The 19,449-nt window shown below is 32.8% G+C and overlaps 3 protein-coding genes and 1 long non-coding RNA gene across 8 annotated transcripts in view; 3 read left to right on the top strand and 1 right to left on the bottom strand.

Moving 5' to 3' along the window:
* Stacl (SH3 and cysteine-rich domain-containing protein) overlaps nucleotides 1-5,329 on the top strand; it is a 69,704-nt gene extending 64,375 nt beyond the window's left edge. For all 4 annotated transcript variants that reach the window (XM_087408182.1, XM_087408183.1, XM_011068665.2 and 1 more), the window contains 3 exons: nucleotides 783-1,032; nucleotides 4,558-4,738; nucleotides 5,183-5,329. In XM_087408182.1, the coding sequence (XP_087264308.1) occupies nucleotides 783-1,032; nucleotides 4,558-4,738; nucleotides 5,183-5,329 (578 nt within the window). The remainder of the gene's footprint in view (nucleotides 1-782; nucleotides 1,033-4,557; nucleotides 4,739-5,182) is intronic.
* A 75-nt stretch (nucleotides 5,330-5,404) lies between these two features.
* LOC105153676 (uncharacterized) lies at nucleotides 5,405-11,477 on the top strand. Its single transcript, XM_011068670.2, has 2 exons — nucleotides 5,405-6,374; nucleotides 9,092-11,477. Exon 1 carries the CDS (start codon nucleotides 5,405-5,407, stop codon nucleotides 6,182-6,184), a length of 780 nt encoding a protein of 259 aa, XP_011066972.1. The 3' UTR covers nucleotides 6,185-6,374; nucleotides 9,092-11,477.
* Nucleotides 11,175-15,767, bottom strand: Idgf4 (Imaginal disc growth factor 4). Of its 2 annotated transcripts, XM_011068662.2 has the most exons (7): nucleotides 15,660-15,767; nucleotides 15,077-15,206; nucleotides 13,893-14,143; nucleotides 13,386-13,689; nucleotides 12,471-12,633; nucleotides 12,340-12,378; nucleotides 11,175-11,904 (listed from the first exon to the last, which is right to left on the bottom strand). In XM_011068662.2, exons 1-7 carry the CDS (start codon nucleotides 15,759-15,761, stop codon nucleotides 11,442-11,444), a joined length of 1,452 nt encoding a protein of 483 aa, XP_011066964.1. In that variant the 5' UTR covers nucleotides 15,762-15,767; the 3' UTR covers nucleotides 11,175-11,441. The 2 variants fall into 2 exon arrangements, with proteins under 2 accessions (XP_011066964.1, XP_011066965.1); XM_011068663.2 differs by lacking the exon at nucleotides 12,340-12,378.
* LOC147909142 (uncharacterized) lies at nucleotides 15,666-18,820 on the top strand. The gene is made up of 2 exons (XR_015545782.1): nucleotides 15,666-15,783; nucleotides 16,447-18,820. It is a non-coding gene; the product is annotated as an uncharacterized LOC147909142 (long non-coding RNA).
* Nucleotides 18,821-19,449: the final 629 nt, after the last annotated feature.

Raw genomic sequence — 19,449 nt, 5'->3', positions numbered from 1 at the left:
AATACGAAATGTAAATATTTCGGATTTCCAATATTTTTTTTAATAGTAGAAGTACAAAGTTTTTACTCATATAGTTCATTTACTTTAAACATAGTAAATAATACTTAATAAATTAAGTTTCTGATAGATGTGGTATATACCGGAGTTATCCTAATATTAGCTGATACATGTAAAATGGCTGTTTTTATAAGAAATCTTCCGATAAAACTGTTTAAAAGCTCATTTAGTTAAACTTGAATGTTTTAAGAATTTAGTTACAGAAAAATATTCGAGTTACGAAAGTTAATAAATTTTTTTTGTTCTCAATTATCGTATGTAAATGTTTTTATAAATTTATATTTTAATTCTCGGATTCAAAGAATTTAAATTTTTTACGAAACAATATTAATAAAATGCAAAATACTAAAACATTTATATATTATTTTATAATTTGCAAATCGATATACGTAACCTTATAGTAATATAAATAGTAATTTGTAATATAAATCTGATACACGTGAGAGAGAAAAGATATCAAAAACAAAATACATTTTAATGAATTTAAGACATACATATACACATGTAAGTTTTTAAATGCAAAGAATTTTTCTTTTTTAAAAATTCCGTTTTATCTAGATAAATTCTGCAGTTGCTCGCTTCAAAAGAATATGATATAGAATATATTTAAGAACTTAATTCAATTTTACATGAAAGCGCGAAATTGTCATTTTACATGTGCCAGCCTAATTAGTCTTTGAACAATAATAACGAGCCGCAGGTTCGCGTGCAAATGTTATTTCCAGCGCCCTGCAGCCCGGGTCAGAGTCACGGTATGCACAAACATGTGCGAAACGCCATTCGGATGTCCAGTATGGAGCTACCGGACGATAATGAGAAGTCATACTCGTCGGCGAGCACGTCGCCGTGTCCGTCGCCACACACCAATAATCAGAATCACTTGAATCCACCCGGCAAGCGTGTTCTGCCGCCGAATAATCTCTACGTCGTTCTGTACAACTTCGAGGCACGACATCCAGACGAGCTAGATCTTAAGTAAGAACTTGTTTCGTATAGCATGGAAAAAACCAGCGTTTCTCCATCATCCTCAAGCCTCTCACATTAATAATCTAATAGTTATAAACATGAACACTCAAAAAGATAAAGTATACCTGAAATAAGAACTGTTTTTTATATATTTATGTATTTTATATACATTTATATATTTTTTATATATATATTTTTACATATTTTTTACTTTGAACTTTTCTAATTTTATTTTTTTCTTTATATAGTATGTACTCAAATATTATAATTAATTAGAAGATCAGATTTATTCAAATCATTTGGAATATTTAGTTTATTTTATAAATAATTTGTGCAATTATAATTTTTAAAAAATATAATTTAAGAGTAAATTATAACAATGTACATACCTTAAACACTCTTCCGCACGCAAGTATTTGTAATTCCATTATTAAAATTCTTGCATGCAACGACAAAAAATATTGCGAATGACGCGACATTGATCGCATAAATGCCGTAAATAATAAATTAATACCAAGTCGATGCACTGTCAGCTGCTTCTTCATTCCTTATTTTCTCTGCTACTCCGCTGATTCTAGTTATCCTTTCAACCTAAAAATTCATAAAATTAATAATTAGCATACACTTATCATTAAAGATTGCTCATTGTTTCAAATGACACTGATAATTCATTCGCGCACTTTTACGATTCATTTATTTGCTCATTGCATTTTAATGCACTAGCAAAGTTAATAAATAATACAATTACGTAATCTCAATTAGATTACTATATAATCGTCGTCAGTTATATTTTCTACAGCATTCCAAATCACCAAGAATAATCTATATTACCGATGCAATATTCTTTATTCATACGATGGTCGCATGGATTTTCATTCGACGAAATTATCATGTAGGTATATATGACGCGATATAATTTTATTCAACAACTTCAATGGTCGCGCGGAGTTTACTTGACGAATCTGTCCCGCTAAATGTAGCAAACTGCAGTATCCAACGGCGAATTTTTCAATTAAACAAGTTAGATCTCGCGTCTAATTAGATACTCACTACTGCGAGAATCTTGTAAATTAACTTATGTATACATTTGTGAGCTCAAAGTACGTCACTGTCAACGAAAAATTCAAACGTCAAGAAAATATTAACGGGCACGCTACTCGTCGACCGTTATTCTATCGAAATTACTTCTGTCGGTCGATTCTGCTTTTCTCCTCCATATTTCCTTTTCCTCGAAGCTCTAGATACACTTACAAATCCGAACAGATTGAAAGCGGACGGATAGATGGATGACCGGCATCAGACACGATCGTGTACGTTTAACATCACGCACAACTCACGGTTCGAAATCATCATCCGTCACTCAGTCCGACAACTCTGACAAGGCCGACACTCGCAAGACCTGTTCCCGTACGAATAAATTGTGAGAAAACGCGAAGAAACGCTGATTGAGTATTTGGATGATTGACAGCGGGCAACGTAACTCCATACTGTCAATGAGCGAGTTCAAGACGACAAAGTGGCTAGGCATGCTTACTGAGCGATTGAATATGATTGGTTGAATCTATAAGTAACAACCAATTATGTTCAGCTCTTGCATCTGATTGACATATTCCATTAGATCTAAAAATATAGACCAAACAGGTACAAGAGATCACTAAGCGCTCAGTAAGCGATTGTGCTTCTGGATGCACCTATGGGATATTTTATTAACTGAGATATCTCACTTTTACATTTAGTTTAGGTTAGTTACAACAGCTTTAATGTGCACTGAGTGCGCACCAGTTCTGCCAATGAAAAATGCTATTACTCTTGTCGGCCCCGAGTTGGCAAACAGGACGACGCGCTGGCCAGTGAATGAGCGCATTCAAGTTTACAAAGCGGCTAACCTATTCGCCAAGCAAATAAACATGATTGGTTGTTACTTATAGATCCAACCAATCACATTCAATCGCTCGGTGAACAAGCTAGCTGCTTTGTGGGTGGTTAAACGCACCCAATATTTCTCAAGATTTTTCAGGAAAGCGATATTTTCATAGTTCACCAGTAACAACGATAACGGTGCAGCGATTGTTTGCATTTTGCGGTTTTCGTAACAAAACAGTTGTGTTTCAATTGTCCCGAATATTATACGCCGCTGCGCCGCGCTGGTGCAAAGCGAGTCAGCTTGAAATAAGGAACGTGACTTGCATACGCAGCTAACTTCATAGCGACGCTATCTTCCCGCGCGATTTGGGGCGCGAAGTTTCAATTTTGTATTTGTACAATAGCAATTGAACGAAGTGGCAAGGAATAACAATATCGACGTAATATATCATATAACGATGTATATATCATAATAACATTAAATAAAATCGAGTATATGTAATTACTTTTACATATATAAATAGCTTGTTGCATAATCTCGCGTATTAACATAGACGAGTCATTGATATTGAAACAGATATGCAGGGTGTTCGGTAAAGACCGTAATAACGCTTAAGGACAGATTTCCAAGATCATTTTGAGACGAAAATCTAATACCAAAATGTGGAGAGTATAATAGTTTTTTAATTATAAGCACTTAAAGTTAATTTTTGAATTATAAGCATTTAAACTTACTTTTTAATATAAAAGATAACCCGGAGATCGAAGGAGAGAGTATAATTTTCTTATGCATTAAATGTAGGTTTAATAAAATAAAATTCCTGGAACAAAATAATTTTTATTGATAATTCTTACTAATATATAAAATAATTTTTATTAATGATAATTCTTATTAATATATAATGATATAGATATTAGATTTTAATTAAATGACCAGAAGTTTTACGATCTCAAAAAGATTACATGTACTCTTAAAAGAGTATGGCTGTTAATCTAGTTGCAAATGTTTTTGCTTTTTAAATATATATAGTATTTTTATAAGATAATCTATATTTATTCTATTTTTAATGTGTCAAAAAACATGATGGTAATACCGACGATACTCCATGAAGAAATAAAAAACAGATTGACGTCGATTAGACATCAATTAGGTGTCACTTAGATGTCACTTAGATGTCTGTCAACGTCTAATTGACGTCGATCCGATTTTTTATTTCTCTCTAGAACATGAAGCGTGGTAATCTATCTTATGAATGACTGCAACGCCAAGCTTTTTTTCTCGATTTAAATTGAATTTTTTATTTACTCCCATTATGTGACGTAATTTTAACTAACACCATCATATTTTTCATCTCAAAAACTATAAGAGCAATGATATCGGTTTTACTTTTCCCGGACATAATAAGCTGCCTTTTAATTTGTAACACCCTTTTCTGATATTAACGATTAAAATACGAGGAAAATACGGTCTGCGTTACATTTTGCTTTTGTAATAAATTTCATCATGATTTATTACGCAAGAATAACTATTTCGTTTAGATTGTTCTCTTTTCTCATGCTCGTATATTGCAAATTATAACTAATTTAATATACGCTCCAATTAATGTTCGATACCATTCGTGCGTTTGATTGCGGAATGTTGATTTACGTACGTGCACCTCGTAATTACAGAGCCGGTTACAAAATCACGGTGATCGACAAATCTGAGAAAGACTGGTGGAAAGGCAAATGTCTTGGTGGCCGTATTGGTTATTTTCCAAGTGCGTACGTTATGCGAGTGGAATCTGGTCAAAGGACTCTTCAAGTCACACGCAATTTGCAGCTGGCTGATCAAACTCTGCTACGAGATCAGGTATTTATGTGCGTTGCATGGTGTTAAAAATGTTGTTTGAAACGATCCGTGAAGTATTTGAAAAGAAAAATCACCGACACATCAAATTTTCCATTCGCATTGCCTTTTACTCATATCAATACTTATTAAATTTTTACATTTAAAAGAATTTTTATAGGATACAGCAGAACTTTTTTCAGAATTTTTGTTCATTTCTTGTGATAATGTTTGTGTTTCTGAACAGTACATATTGAATATTTAAAGTCGTGCTTGTACTCTCAAAAAGCAATCATGATTGTATAAAGTAATTGTAATCACGACACTGCAAAGAGGTACTGTTTGCCGCCTCAATCATGTATTAGTTTAAGTTTGAAATTGACAGAATAGCCCCGCCCTACTTTGAGAGAGCGAACGCAAAAGTTTAATCTTTTCGTTTCGTTACACAATGTATATATATATATGTAGATCGTGATCCAAGTGGGCGAAGAGATGGACGGGGTGGCGATGGTAAGATGCGCAGCGGACGTGCGTTCCGCCGATCACACGGGCAAGGAGGGCGACGTTCTCTACAAGGAAATTCTCTGCCCTCTCAAGTACCTGCAGGAGGTGTGACGACAGCCTTATCATCACCAAGTCGTACGCGGCGGTAGCGTCATTGTGAGCAACGAACGTCGACGTTGCACCGATATGCGTGATCGTTTCTCGATGCGTCGTCACGTTGCCGAAAAGTATTACGATTGTCTGCAATGCGCCGAACAGTGTCGTCACGTAGATAACAGCAACCCCAGCGGCAGTGGGAACAACAACAATAATTACAGTAACAACAATAACGGTAAGAACGACGGTGAGGCCGTTGCCGTTAGTCACCGGATTCGCGGTAATTATCATCTACCAGCCTCGAGTGCGGAGTTGTATCTCGACGAGGAGGCACCGATGTCTCCCGACGAACTCAGGAGAGTTCGGAGCACGAGAGGCAGTCTGAGCAAATCCTTGGCGAGGCATCAATCCGCGCACTTGACGCCAGTTCTCAAGAAGAGATCCTCCCTGGCACGACCGGTTCGCGTTCACGACTCCTTCGTGCAGCCGAGACGGCCGATGGCCGAGGAAGACGGTTATCAGGAACCCCAACGCGATCAACAGACGTGCAAGAACCCGTGGTGGTGGGAGCGCCGGGATCAGCAGGAGCCTAACACGTCGAGCTACACCTATCATCGCGACACCGAGGACGGTAACGCCGGTTGGCCTATTCGCCTGCGGCTCGAGCAGATGCTAGAGCTGACGTTGCCGCAGACCAAGCGGAAGAAGAAGAAAAAGAAAAAAACGGCGACGGCGACGATGATGCTGATGAAACAGCAGCAGCGCGGCAGGCACGGCTTCAAGGATACTGAGAAGCTCCTCAAGGTACTCAGCATTAACAATGTGGACCAAGATAATAGGTACAACGTCAAACGATGTTCCGTCATGTAGAGATTAGCGTAAAATGAGAGAAAGAGAAAAATGAAAAGAAACCAAAAAAAAAAAGCGTGTAACAAACTTCTTAAGGAAACACCGTAGGACTCTGATACGCTCGTATCTGGAATCCTGCTTTCGGGCGTTACTCGCGGCCGGGTAGAGCCGCAAAGATCGAAGTCTGTTTTGGTATACTTAATGATTTTCGGTAAGTTTCATTTTATTTTAATTTCTTTGTTTCAGTTTTATAGAACGAGGAAGGACAAACGGGAAGTCGCGGCGCGACGAAAAGTCTCCCGTGTGCATTTATCTTCGTCTTTTATTTATATATTTCAGTTTTGCTTATATGTGAAAATTGTCTGAAAGTTTTATTTGTGTTGTTTACATTAATGAGCGCTTTCAGCACAATGTTCACCTTGTAACTGTCGAAAGTTTCCGTGATGCTAATTGGATTGTATTTTTAGAGAAATAGCCCTATCTCGGTAAACTTCCAACAGTGCAAATTAAATGTTCTGCTAAAGGCGACTAATTTGTATATTTTGAGTCGTAAATCATTCTTGTAGTGACAGTGTTAGGTGAAAGGAATTGCAAGTATTCATTTTTGTTTCCCTATTTTTCTAATAATTAATTCTTTTAATAATTCTAATAATTTTTCTAACAATTTTTCTGATAATTTGCAATTTATTTTAATTGTCCCATATTTTTTAATCTTTAGTCTTAATTTCTTTCATTGTACCGTTAAGTATGGGTATTAATAACGAGAAAATCAATTACGCATTTTTCCGAAGCGTCATTTTTCGATAACCATCGCGGCTTCGATAACGCGCAAAGCACTTCTAGAGACAGAAACTGTTTCCGTTTCGTTCTTCCTAGCTACTTTCTCAGTTTAAAGATAGAGATTATTTCCTCTTAGCTGCGTATCTGATCCGCCGCGTATCTACTCTGGCATCTCGAGATCCAATATCCCTTTATTGCTTTGATCGGGCATTTTTACTTTTATAGGACGAAGTGGTCAGTGTCGCGACTCAAAAGAAAAAGCTTAATAATGAACGATTTATTCACTATTATACCGCGTTGCAGGGTGAAAAATATCGCTTCGTCGCTTGGTTTAAAAGTCGAGATTCACTTTATCTCCGTATAATCGGAGCTAATTAATCGTTTGTACCCGCATTCGCGCAAAAGCGAACCAAGGATTAGCGAGGAAGCGAGAAAAAAGAGAGAAAGTAAAACCAATTTCATTCCACTAAACTGCCTGGGATCATCGCGGACGCTTAATCGCGAGCTCCTCCCAAGTTTCGCGCGACAACACCACTCCGAATAATTTTTTATATAACAAGAAATCACACCGACGGTATATCGTGTTGGGCGTGAAAATTATTCACGCACGGCGGTTTTGCGAATCGCTTGTTTGCGATTGGAGGAACGAGTGGATGAAGGAAGTATATTGCATTTACGATATAGAGAAAACAGTAGTTTCTAGAAAATAAAATTGCTTCCAATTACGTACATTTTAATTTTTTTAAAATATATAAAATACAAAGTTAAAATATAAAACATTTTAATTTGTCTTTTAAGCTGACATTTATAATTATAATTAATTCTTGATAACGAGCCAATTGCGCTTCACCTTTGACTTTCATTCATATTATCGTTATTAAATTAACGACGAACCTGAAGTAACTGGCAAATAACAGTTTATATTTGAGAATAAATAAAAGATTGTGATATACCTCCTACGTTCGCTTAGCTCTTCGAGTTGTCTCGTTAACAGCGATAGTCCAGAGAAGAGCAGCAAGTACCTACAAACAATGGATGTACACGCGTAATCCAAGTGCCATATTGCGTCGCGACAGCATTAAAGCCTATAAAATCTAAGTATTTGAATGAACGTTCCAGTATTAAATACATAAAACAAACAAGATGTGTGATTTGACGTAATTCGTGACGCGATGATTCGAGATACGCACTTTCCCTCGTCGTGTCGTAGGCAACCCACAAGCATATAAATAAATAGATAAAGCGAACGAGCCCTTCTTCTGTCCGCGAACGAACGTCACGAACGTCAGAGAGAAGAGTCGGTTCGCGTGAGCTCACTGCGCGTTAAAATCGTACGAGCGATGAAAGTGAGTACGGTACTAATCTCGATCGGATCTTATAAAGAATCTTGCCCATTTTTATGTGGATTTACTAATAACGAAGATCAGCTAAAATGAAATATTATATTATAAATTCAAAATGTTCCATAGACGTTCTTTTCATGTCGTTTCGAGATATATTGAACATATTTGTACATATACACTGTTAAAAATGTCATGAAATTTAATGTACTTTTAAGTTACATAAATTGAATTCAATTTTATAACACTAAATTACATTTGATGATCTGCAAAGTATATTTGTATACATAGATGTAGATTTAATGTAATGAAATTTAATGTAAGTAAACGTTAAATTTAAGTTATTTACAACTTTATTTTTATTGACAACATTAAATGTAATGTACCTGTTTGAAATTTCCATTACATATAACGAAAGCAAATTTCTGCTTTTTTAACAGTGTATTTTAAATTAAAATATAAAGTTTATTTCTTAACTGTGCCGTAATATTTTTATGAATAGAATAACGAATAATGAATCAATTGATATAAATGAAACACAGAATAAAGTGGTACAATTCATGGCATAGTTCTGAATAAAATAAAATAATAAATTTGGATCCAATTCTTGAAGTTCAAGTTTGATTTTTTTCCCATTTGGTACCCCCTTCAGTAACACAATGATCAAAGTTACCAAACTTGAACTTTGAAAGTTGAATTCAAATTTTATTTCGTTCCGAATTGTACTATATTCAAAATTGTCTTACTGTCTTACTGTCTCTAGTTATTTTTTAAAAAAGCAACTTTTATTTGTTGGTTGTCTTTTTAGGCGATTTGCTGAGTCTGTCATTTTTTTCAACGGATATCCTGATGTAATCTATTCATTCCTTTATCCAGTATATGATTTATTACTATATATACATGTGTGAGGAGTCCAAAATAAACAAGATTCTTTGTAATCATCAAAGTAGCAAACTGCTTTCAATACTTGCGTTTTAATTCATTTCTGCGTTTTAATTAATTTGCATTTTTTATTCGTGAGTGATCACGAAGAATCGAATCCTGTGCTATCCCTTACAAAAGTTCAACTTAATACTGGCTAGTTTAATACTGAAAATTACTTATTTTTATTATTAAAAGCATTGTTGTTAAGAACAACAATGTTTTTAATAATCAAATAATTAATTCATATCTTCCAGTATTAAATTTTTGTAAGTGAGGGGGGGGGATGTCTAAGTGGCATTTAAGGAGCATTTACAAGAACTCCATCGGTTTTAACACGCGTGGACTTGCGAATCGAGGTGAAATAATCGTAGACCTAGAAATATTAAGCGGGATTAAATAAATATCGTTTCGTTATATGTTGTCGGTTATATATTCTCACGAGTGCCCTTTCTTCGTTAACGTAACTCTATCGCATTATCAACTATAGCGTAGAGAGACATAAAGTTATTGACAAAGCTCCCAGTATTTTGTAAAAAGAAATACTAGTTTTTTTTTTTGCCGGTATTCATAGTCGGTTCTTATATTTAAGATCATTTTAAGTACAGTCTTAAAATATTACTAATTACAGAACTGTATTAGTATCTTAAAACTACTTAAGATATACTAATACAGTTTATTACATACATACTGAAAAAAAAGATTGGTTACTGCAATAATTTAGTAAATGACATAGCATTTTTATATGGCTGCAGTGTAGTCAATTTTTGGTTGTAGCAGCAAATTTTTAGTTACGTTAGCCTATCCACAATGTCAGTATATGATTTCGATAGACTAACTAGACTAACATAACTAAAAATTTGCTGCTACAACCAAAAACTAATTACTGTAATCATATAAAAATGCTATGCCATATTTTACTATCTAAATTGTTGCAGCAACCAATCTTTTCTTTCAGTGTAAGATTACTTAAAATAGTCTTGAAATAGAAATTGACTATAAATATCGGCCTACGATACAGGATACGATCCACCACACAGCGTTCAGCACGATCAAGATGCGCGATCAGTAGATTGCGAGTCGAATAAATCACGATAGAATAATCAGATTTACCAACGATTCACTATGTGTGCGTATCTTTTATAATTTTATTTTGAATTCACAATTGTGTCGAGATAGGAGAGGAGGTTTGACTCGAACCGGCGTGAGAATGGCTGCGGATTATTAATTGTATCTGGTTTGACGTAATCTTCGATGTTGGATATGTTAACGAGTCTATAGTCCGTTTACAGGAGAACCTTTGTTATACACCCGTGCAAATATATCGTTTGGCCGGAAAAATAGACTGCACGAAAAAATATATTATCTATATAAAAAAAATATATATATATATATCATATATGTGAATGTCTCTATCTATGTGCAACTCCCAGTTTTTCCTTTGTCCTTTACAGAATCAACGCTTTCTTATTTATCAGCGAATATAAAACAAAAAAACTGACGGTAGTTTATTTAGTAAAATTATATAACTTTATCCGTTCTCGAAATTAAATGATAATATACAAATTTTTTAATTTTATTTTACAGACAATGATTTTAACGTGTAAGTAATAATTGTATGTAAACTGAATTCTTACATCGAGAAAAAAATATAAATTTTAATAAATATTTATGTGATTTAATACTAGCTGAATATTTATTAAATGTAAACATATTTATTGATACAAAAACCATTAATTTGATTTAACTGTCATTTCTTTTTATGTAGTAAATATTTATTTATCGTAAGTAAATGTTAAGTTTAATCAAAATTTATTAAAATTTAATACATTTTTTCTCTGTATATATAAGACAATATTAGACAATTGTGTGCAAGCAGAACTCTTATAAGACGATTTTAGCGCACTCTTTTTACAGGATGAGCTTATCTTTCGAAAATAATAGAGAGGATTAAGATCAAACTATTTGAATAATAAAGCAACGATATTTTTTTATTATCCTCACGTACAATACATTCGAAGTGCTATCACGATCCTCATTAAAATTCTCTCGTTAAAAATTCTCTCGTTAAAAGTCTTGATAGTTCGCGCTCGTCGGACAATACATATAAATACGACCATCGTACGCAAATCGTGGCCAGCATCAGAAATATTTGTTCCGATATTTCCTTCCTTCAGTCGAATATTGATATAGATTCGAATTTCGATTCCGATTACTCCAGATCGAATCTTCGCTCTTTACAGCTTATATTTAGCTCCCCTAATGATAGGATACTTGTCGCCGGTGCAAACACCCCGGAAATCGTCCAGGGACAGATCCACGATCGCCACACCGCCAAGACCTTTGGACTTCACGAATGCAGCCTTGTTACCGGCGGTATCTGGATCCTCGTAGCCTGCCCAGAGTCCCTCGGTTCCAGTTTCACCATTGTAAGATTGATAAGCGTAGCTGCCGTACTTCTTGGATGGGTCGCCGACTCGTCTCAAACGTCCCGCCGCGTGCTCGGTCAGCTTGGAGCACATCTCGGCATAGGACAGCACACCCGGTTCGTTGGTGTTGGGCCCAGGGGCACCTGGACCGTCGGACACGATGGGCGGTACGCCGGAAATCTGGCTGTCTTCTGTCAACTTCCACGTGCGAGCGTACGTAGGAATACCGACGACGATCTTGCTACCGGGAGTCCCATGCTCCAACCAGTACCTGAGGAATTACTTTTGTTATTTCGATGCTATTCTTATCGAGCTGTAAAAGCGGTGCGTTGTGCAAAATGTCTCCACTTTTAGTGGACAAGTTAGGGAGGCATCCAGTATAAAAAGGAACATTTACATAAATGTAGACATAATCTTTTAGCTTCTGAGATGTTAAGATTGTTGATGAATATTTATGAATGTTAATATATAGATAGATAATTGTAAATAGTAATTGACTTGATAAAAAATGAATTATGCATCATATAATTTATTTACAAATTATGAATTAAGCATAGGAGAAAATATAATTGAATATGATAATTTAATGTAGAAAAATTAAGGGAAATAAAAAATGAGAATTGCATGTAAATTTACTAGGCGGGGTATATATTTTATACATATATTAAAATTAATAAATGCATTACGGGAAGAAAGGTATGTTTACCTTGCTGCAGCGTCAATATTGTCTCCCTCGTCTCCGTAACTGCCATAAATTGATTGCGTTATGTTAAACTATATTTCGCGACGATATGGGAAAATAATGGAGACGCGTTGTGGAAAAGGAGCGAGACTTACCTTGCCGCAACATCGATATTGTCTTCCGCTACACGACCGTAACTGGCATAGATTGGTGCCGTAAAGTCAGCTTCCTTTGGACTGCGTTCTGGTGTTTTTTGATCGAAAGCGAAAAGATGTACGGCTTCGATGTTGGGCGCCAATAATCTAGCGTCGTAGTAAACTGTCAAAGAAAAATATATAATCATTAAAATATAATTTACTTGCAATTATGGATATCCTCTACAGAAATTCAATATACTCGTATAGATGCTGGCCAATTTAATACTGAAAAACAATATTAATTACTTATTTTAAGTATCAAAAATATTATTGTTCAGTGCTTTTTGCTTCAAATAAGTAATTACTGTTTTTAACGTAGAAAAAGTGATTTTGAAGTATCAAAAAATATTTAGATAGATATAGATCTTAAAATTATGAATCATCAAAATAAAATCATGCAACTTTTATTTGAAACATTTTTTTCTAAAATGCATTGTTCAAAAGATATATGAGATCATCATTAGAAATAGGATATCTTGTACATTCTTATATTAAGAATATGATCATTTATAATAGATGATTTCTCTTCCTCTTAAGAATCTTGGCTTAGTTTAGAAGAAAACATACGTAAGTGAGATATTCTTAAATTAAGAATACAATTTTTTCGATGCTAGCAACTAATTTGAGCGTCCTAAATTATATTTTGGTAATCAACAAAATTATTTTCAGATTTGTATTTCTAAATTTTTAGATATTTCAGCAAAACCGTTCTTTCCGAATAGTAATAAGTTGACTAGTATTAGATTTCTGTTTTATAAGGTCCTTTAAGGGACTGCTTATCAGTAATCAGGATCATAAATAATAATTATTAATATACAATATTACATTATTAATTTTATTATTAATTAATTATCGTTCACTTGAACTACTAACCGGTAGAGTTAACGTGAGGTAACACCGTGAGAGTCAGAGCTTTGAATCTCGGTCTGAGTTGCGCTTTGAGGTCACGGACCAAGATTGTGAAACCATCGCGATGCTCCTGCTCCTTCTCGTCCTTGAATTTGCCGTAGCCGAGTTTGCTCTTGAGACCGTGCCAGAAGGACCCGAGAGCGCTGCGCTGTTTCTTGGGTCTGACTGGTGGGAACTGCCATGCCAAGTCAATTCCGTCGAAGTCGTAGTCGTTCAGCAGCCGATTTACAGAGTTGATAAACTTTGTTCTGCCTTCCGAAGTCTCGGTCTATCGATTTCAAAAATTTCATTTTATTTAATTCTTTATTTTATTGCTTTTTTGCTAATTATTGCGATCTTATTTCATTTCTGAACGTATCCCTCGATTACTTTAAATTAGATATGAAGAGTTTCACTTCAATGATCTTTTTCATTAAATATTAAAAATTGTTACTCGAAACAATGAAATCATAACATCGATATCGCACTCACCAATACGAGGTATTTGTGTTCTTCGTCGTAAGGATCTGAATTTCCCCCAACGCTCAGATAAATCTTCAGATCGGGAAACGATCGCTTCAATTGCGTGGCGAGTCTGTAATAGGAATAGCCCGATCCAGTATCTAAACTCGGCGAACCGGGAACAATCTCGAAGTTGGAATTGATATGAGCATATCCGTAAACAAGATGAGTACAAAGAGATAAGGCGGATTTAACGTCCTCAAGTTGGAACTTCGCTGGACCTTTGAAAACAAAAAAACTTTGTAAACGTAAAGCGTATTTCTTGATAACGAGAAATAATTATTTTAACTGAAAAACTTTTGTGCATATGAAGTGTATATCTTGTAAATAAATAATTGTTTTAACAATTAAAATTGAAGACTAAAAAACATAAAAAATCTAATTCTCACATTTATAATTTGTGATATTAGCTTCTAGTTATGAATTGACACGTGGAATGTTTATGTTAGATTTACAATGCTCTTTGCGGTGTGTTTGACTTTAACGTCTAGTTCAATACAAACACAAAGTATCGACATAATACTCTCTAATAAACACAAGCCAGAGAAATTCCGACGTAGAACTTATATTACTATTAGCTACAAATATTTTAAAATAGAAAATATTATATTATAAATTCAGTGAAAAAATGTTAATATATTTGTTTCATAATTATTTTAATTTTAAAATGTTAGACATAAAATAACATATAATTTAGTAAAAATATATTTTATATTAACAATAATTAATTAAACTTGAATTTACAAAATTTATATTTAACGTTTGCTATTGCTATTTAAAAATTCAAAAAAAGATAAATAAAAAATTATCTTTTCATAAACGACTTACTTTTTGTGACTTGATAATAAAAGTTATTTTTAATTATATTATCTTATAATTGTAAAAAAAATATAACGTATGTTTTAATTTTTATTATTGTTGCATAATAAAATTAGCGAACGTTACACCAAATATCTTATTTCTTAAATTCTTATTTCTTATTTCAAAATTTCCTTAAAAATATTATACATGCTTGATAGCTTCTAATTCTCAAGAAGCAATTCTCGAGAAAATTGTTTTCTTTAGGTAATCTATAAGATTATGAATATTTCAACACAGGCTTTATGCGTCTCAAGAATATGAGTAATGAATATAACTAGCACGAATGATCTCACCTTGCCTCTCGTAAGCTGTACTATTCCAAAAGCAGACTACTTTGCTGTGTTCATGAGGATCTGCACTGAACACTGCCTTGATGCACAACACCACGAAAACGGCCGAGAGTAACGTCTTCATCTTCGCTGTCTGAAATTATAACGAGTCCGTAATTAATCCAATCCATCGAACAAATGTTAAATGTATGTCACTTTGCATTAGCCCAATTATTAATAGATTAACGCGATAATACTTTTACTGTGCAATTTTTCTGAAAATAAACGAAAATATTTTATCCAAAATATTATATTATATTACGATTACAGTTCAACAAAGAAATATATAGAAAATCAAATGATCTTTGAGAATCAATACACAATTAACATTAATCAGAAAAATTTTTTTTCTGTTTTATACATTTAATTCTTCAATTTAATTGCTTTAAGGATTTTATTTCTTCAAGCGATACTTTATTACTCTTTCTAATTTTCAACGTAATAATTATTTCGTAACAATCTACGCTTTCATTTAATATTAAATAAATTTTCAATGTCCTTTATATTGATGATTGATTATTTCCAATACTTTCTATACGTATCTTACCTTCAGTGACGAAAGGAGCATACTGGCGCTCGCTTGCTCTTCGTCAGGGACTTTGAAACCTCGATCCGATCTTCGGTTAGCGTAGTGGGGCCTAGGAGACATTACGTCAGTCCCGTGATCGTTCGTAAGCAAGTTTCGTCGATGTACTAATACATATATGTATATACAAGGTGGCCACGTGCAATTGTTACAAACTGTTTCAATGGAAAATCGTTGGAAATAGCGACATTCACATCCTTGTTTTACTTTTAAAATTATTTTTGGAATTTCATTACAATCACTTAAAATAATCTTGCAGTTATAGCGAAAATTATCTAAGTTACAAAAAAATAGCTAAAATAGATAAATTAGATAAATTTCTAAGTACTGCAATATTGGATATGTATTGTATCTAATTATATAGATAACAGAGATAGAAATTAAATTTATACTACAAATTCTACGCGTATAATACATAATTTTCTGTCAGATACAAAAAATAACTATAATTTTAGCTAAAGCAGAAAAATATTTTTTGCGTAATTAATAAAACTCTGATTTTCCTCTGGAATAATTTAGAGTTTCTCGTTAAGGATAATTCTAGCGATTAATAGTAAATAGTAACGAAAAAAGCAAAAGTGAAAAAAATATTAATATTTCTTTTAGTTCTCAGATAAAAATTTTCCATAAATTACAGATATTTTCGAAAGCTGACTTTTGCGTGGATCACCTTGTATTATATATATATATGCGTGTATATATTGTAAATCTTCGGCGAGACGAAATATATGTTGCGAAAATTTACTAGATGAATGGTCCAAACTCACGTATATAAGCCTCCAAGGTCGAAGGTTGCAAAAAACGTCACTAAGAGAGACAAGTCGACGAGCCAACGAAGGAAGCTAGCAACTGTATTATTTTAATTATTGCGTGTTTCTCATGAATCAAACGATAACCAGAAAATTATTCAGGATTTATCAACGTGGCTGTTTTACGAACGTGATATTTCCTCCACTTTGCTTCTCTCAAATATCTTTGTAAAAAAACATACATTTATAAAATGCGACTTATAAATAAATGCATTAAAATTTTTATTAAATTCACTTGCGATAAATTTGAAGAAAAGGAGAGCAACGCGGCAAATTGCTGCATTCTGTATACCTAGGATAAACCTCCAAGAAATACTATATTTTGAGAGCAAAGTTTCATCCCTGTAGGCTTTTTGAAAGATCGATCGTTGAAGCATACATAATTGATTTACGGTGGTTTCTCAGTTTTATTCCGAGATACCTCGTGCATAAAACTCGCACGTTTACGTCCACGAGTGTTCTCTGATTTGCAAATGATATTGATGCGGTGTTGTGTGCGATTCAGTTTACATCTTCGCGCGATCAGCTAAAATCACAGATTCTCGAAATATATTCTGCGAAACATAATTATTCTTGTGGAAAGTTGGTGAATCACGTAAAATATCGACGAATTATTTAACGAAGTTACGTAAATTCCTATTAAGATTAAAAAGAATAATTTCTCTAAAATATCTAAAACTTTGATTATAAATGCAGATCTGAAAATAATTTTAATGGGCCATCGAAATAATTATGTAGGATACTCAAACATGATTAATGAGTAATGATGCAAAAAGTTTTTTTATGTACTAATTAAGTAACCAATTTGAGCATTCTACATAATTATTTTGATGGACTAACTAAATTAGTTTCAGATTTATCCAGCTAAAGTTTTAAATACACTTTCATAAAATTGTTCTTTCTATGTTACTTTTAAATAAAAAAAACCGTTTTAATATTATAATATAGTAATTATAATAGTAACATATAATACAATTATATTCATGTTCATTACATTTTATATTCAACGCAATATTAATAATTATATCAATTACATGTTGCATTTCTTGATACGTATATCTTTGATCTATTTATTTTAATTCATGTTTTATATCTATTTTTGGTAAACCTTTGAATTTTGAATATTAGGGATTCATAATTTCATCAAATAAATTCCCGTCAATTTCTTTCGTCAATTTTTTATATGAGAAAGTGACTCACAATGCGGTCATGCAACCTTGCACGAAGGTCGCTAGTACGTGAGCACTTTTAATCTGTAAGAAGATTCACAAAAGGATAATTGAAGACGACCACTTGATATGTTTGTAGACAAACGTCGCTGACGTGAGCATCTTGTCTAAGCAACGTGACTACATATCTGCGATGTCTTCAAAACATATAACAATGCTACTTGTGGCAAATCTTGTCAAAATAAACCTCCTCGAGCGAAAGTCTTCGACATATTCTATTTATTTATTACATTATTTTAATTTTTTATTCAGTTCTCTCAAATAATGATACATAAATGTATTATAATTTAACAAAATATCAAATGATTCTTTTGTACAGTTTAATATTAAAAAAATTTTTCTTCCTTATAATAAAAATGAAAAAAAGAAATGCTTTTATTTTTAATTTAATTAATATGTTTAAAATAATAAAATTTATAAAATTTATTTTATTATCATTTGATAAAATTTAATTTTTTACTTTTTTTTTCGTAAATTAGTAATTATTAGAAACTAGATATTTGTCTGGAAAGTATATTAACACCGTCAAAATATATAAGATAATTTTTCAATCAAATTAATGACGAAATAATTGAAACGTTCGTGCAAACTTCCTTTAGCTATTCATTGGATTCGTTGGATAACGCTGCCTGTAGGCGAGCGAATTACTGTAGAACATTTGATAGCCAGGGGAAATTATCGAGTTAAAAAAGATTAAAACGACGATTCGTGCACGCACGAATCTAGAGTATGTTTGCGTTCTTGATTCCGCTGCAAGAGTCTGTTTGAAGCATAGTTCACCGAGAATAAAGTCCGCGATGATAACTCTCGGGCAAAAGGTTACTAAATAAGTAAACTGTTTCTCTTATATTCTGGACGAGAAACGTGAAAGTTATGTGTTCACAGTACTTTTACACATAAACAATTTTTCTAGATGTTACGGAAATACGGGTATAAAAAGCGCTGCAATGTAAAGAGCGATGAGAATATTTTTGTATTATTTTTAATATTGTATAATAAGCTAGAAAGAAAGAATACAATATGCTTGTTTACATTTATTTTTAAATTTTTAAATTGTCCTACAATTTTACCAAATATGAGAAAAGATGTTACAAATTGTTTTAGAAAATAAATTATTAAATAAATATAGAATAAATTCGATTTTTAAAGAAACTGAAAGAAATTTAAATATGAAAATTTAAATAAAAAATTATGACATATACTCATTAAAAATATATTAATTGGAATGTATATAAAATTAAAATTAAAGTTATAAATGGATCAAAATTATCGTTTGTTTATAATGAATAGAATTTCTATAATATAATTTATTTCTATAAAAGACACAAAATATAAAAGTAATAATATTACAAATATCCACGAATTCAAATTTTCATTAAAGCGGCATACTTATGATAAATTTGGTTACATTTTTACAAGAGTTACTTTAATTGTATTGTTTTTCACAAAGCAGACAAAAATAAAATGTTTTATATGTTGAGATATATATATATGAAATAAAATAAAACATTTTATTTTATTATCGGTTCTCAGAATCGATATAGAGGATGTTTAATAAGTAACGATAAATCTTTCGTACAAAAGCAGAATGGATTAAACTGAGAAAGTGGATTAAACTTCTATCATTTTACAATGTTCGCAATAATAAACAAAATATTAGTTACTAAAAATTGTCGAAAATTGGTCTTCACTAATTTTTTACTCAAATACTAT

Source organism: Acromyrmex echinatior, chromosome 7 (assembly GCF_024713525.1).
Source record: "Acromyrmex echinatior isolate Ae372 chromosome 7, ASM2471352v2, whole genome shotgun sequence".
NCBI classification, from domain to species: Eukaryota; Metazoa; Arthropoda; class Insecta; order Hymenoptera; family Formicidae; genus Acromyrmex; species Acromyrmex echinatior.
This window is presented reverse-complemented; position numbering and strand designations above follow the sequence as displayed.

Excerpts from the sequence above, each read along its gene's own strand:
- LOC105153676 (XM_011068670.2), top strand. The coding sequence starts at position 5,405 with ATGCGTGATCGTTTCTCGATGCGTCGTCACGTTGCCGAAAAGTATTAC.
- Idgf4 (XM_011068662.2), bottom strand. The coding sequence starts at position 15,761 with ATGTCTCCTAGGCCCCACTACGCTAACCGAAGATCGGATCGAGGTTTC. Across the intron at positions 15,207-15,659 it reads TGCTCCTTTCGTCACTGAAG|ACAGCGAAGATGAAGACGTT; the intron begins GTAAGATACGTA and ends TTATAATTTCAG. Across the intron at positions 13,690-13,892 it reads AACACAAATACCTCGTATTG|ACCGAGACTTCGGAAGGCAG; the intron begins GTGAGTGCGATA and ends TGAAATCGATAG.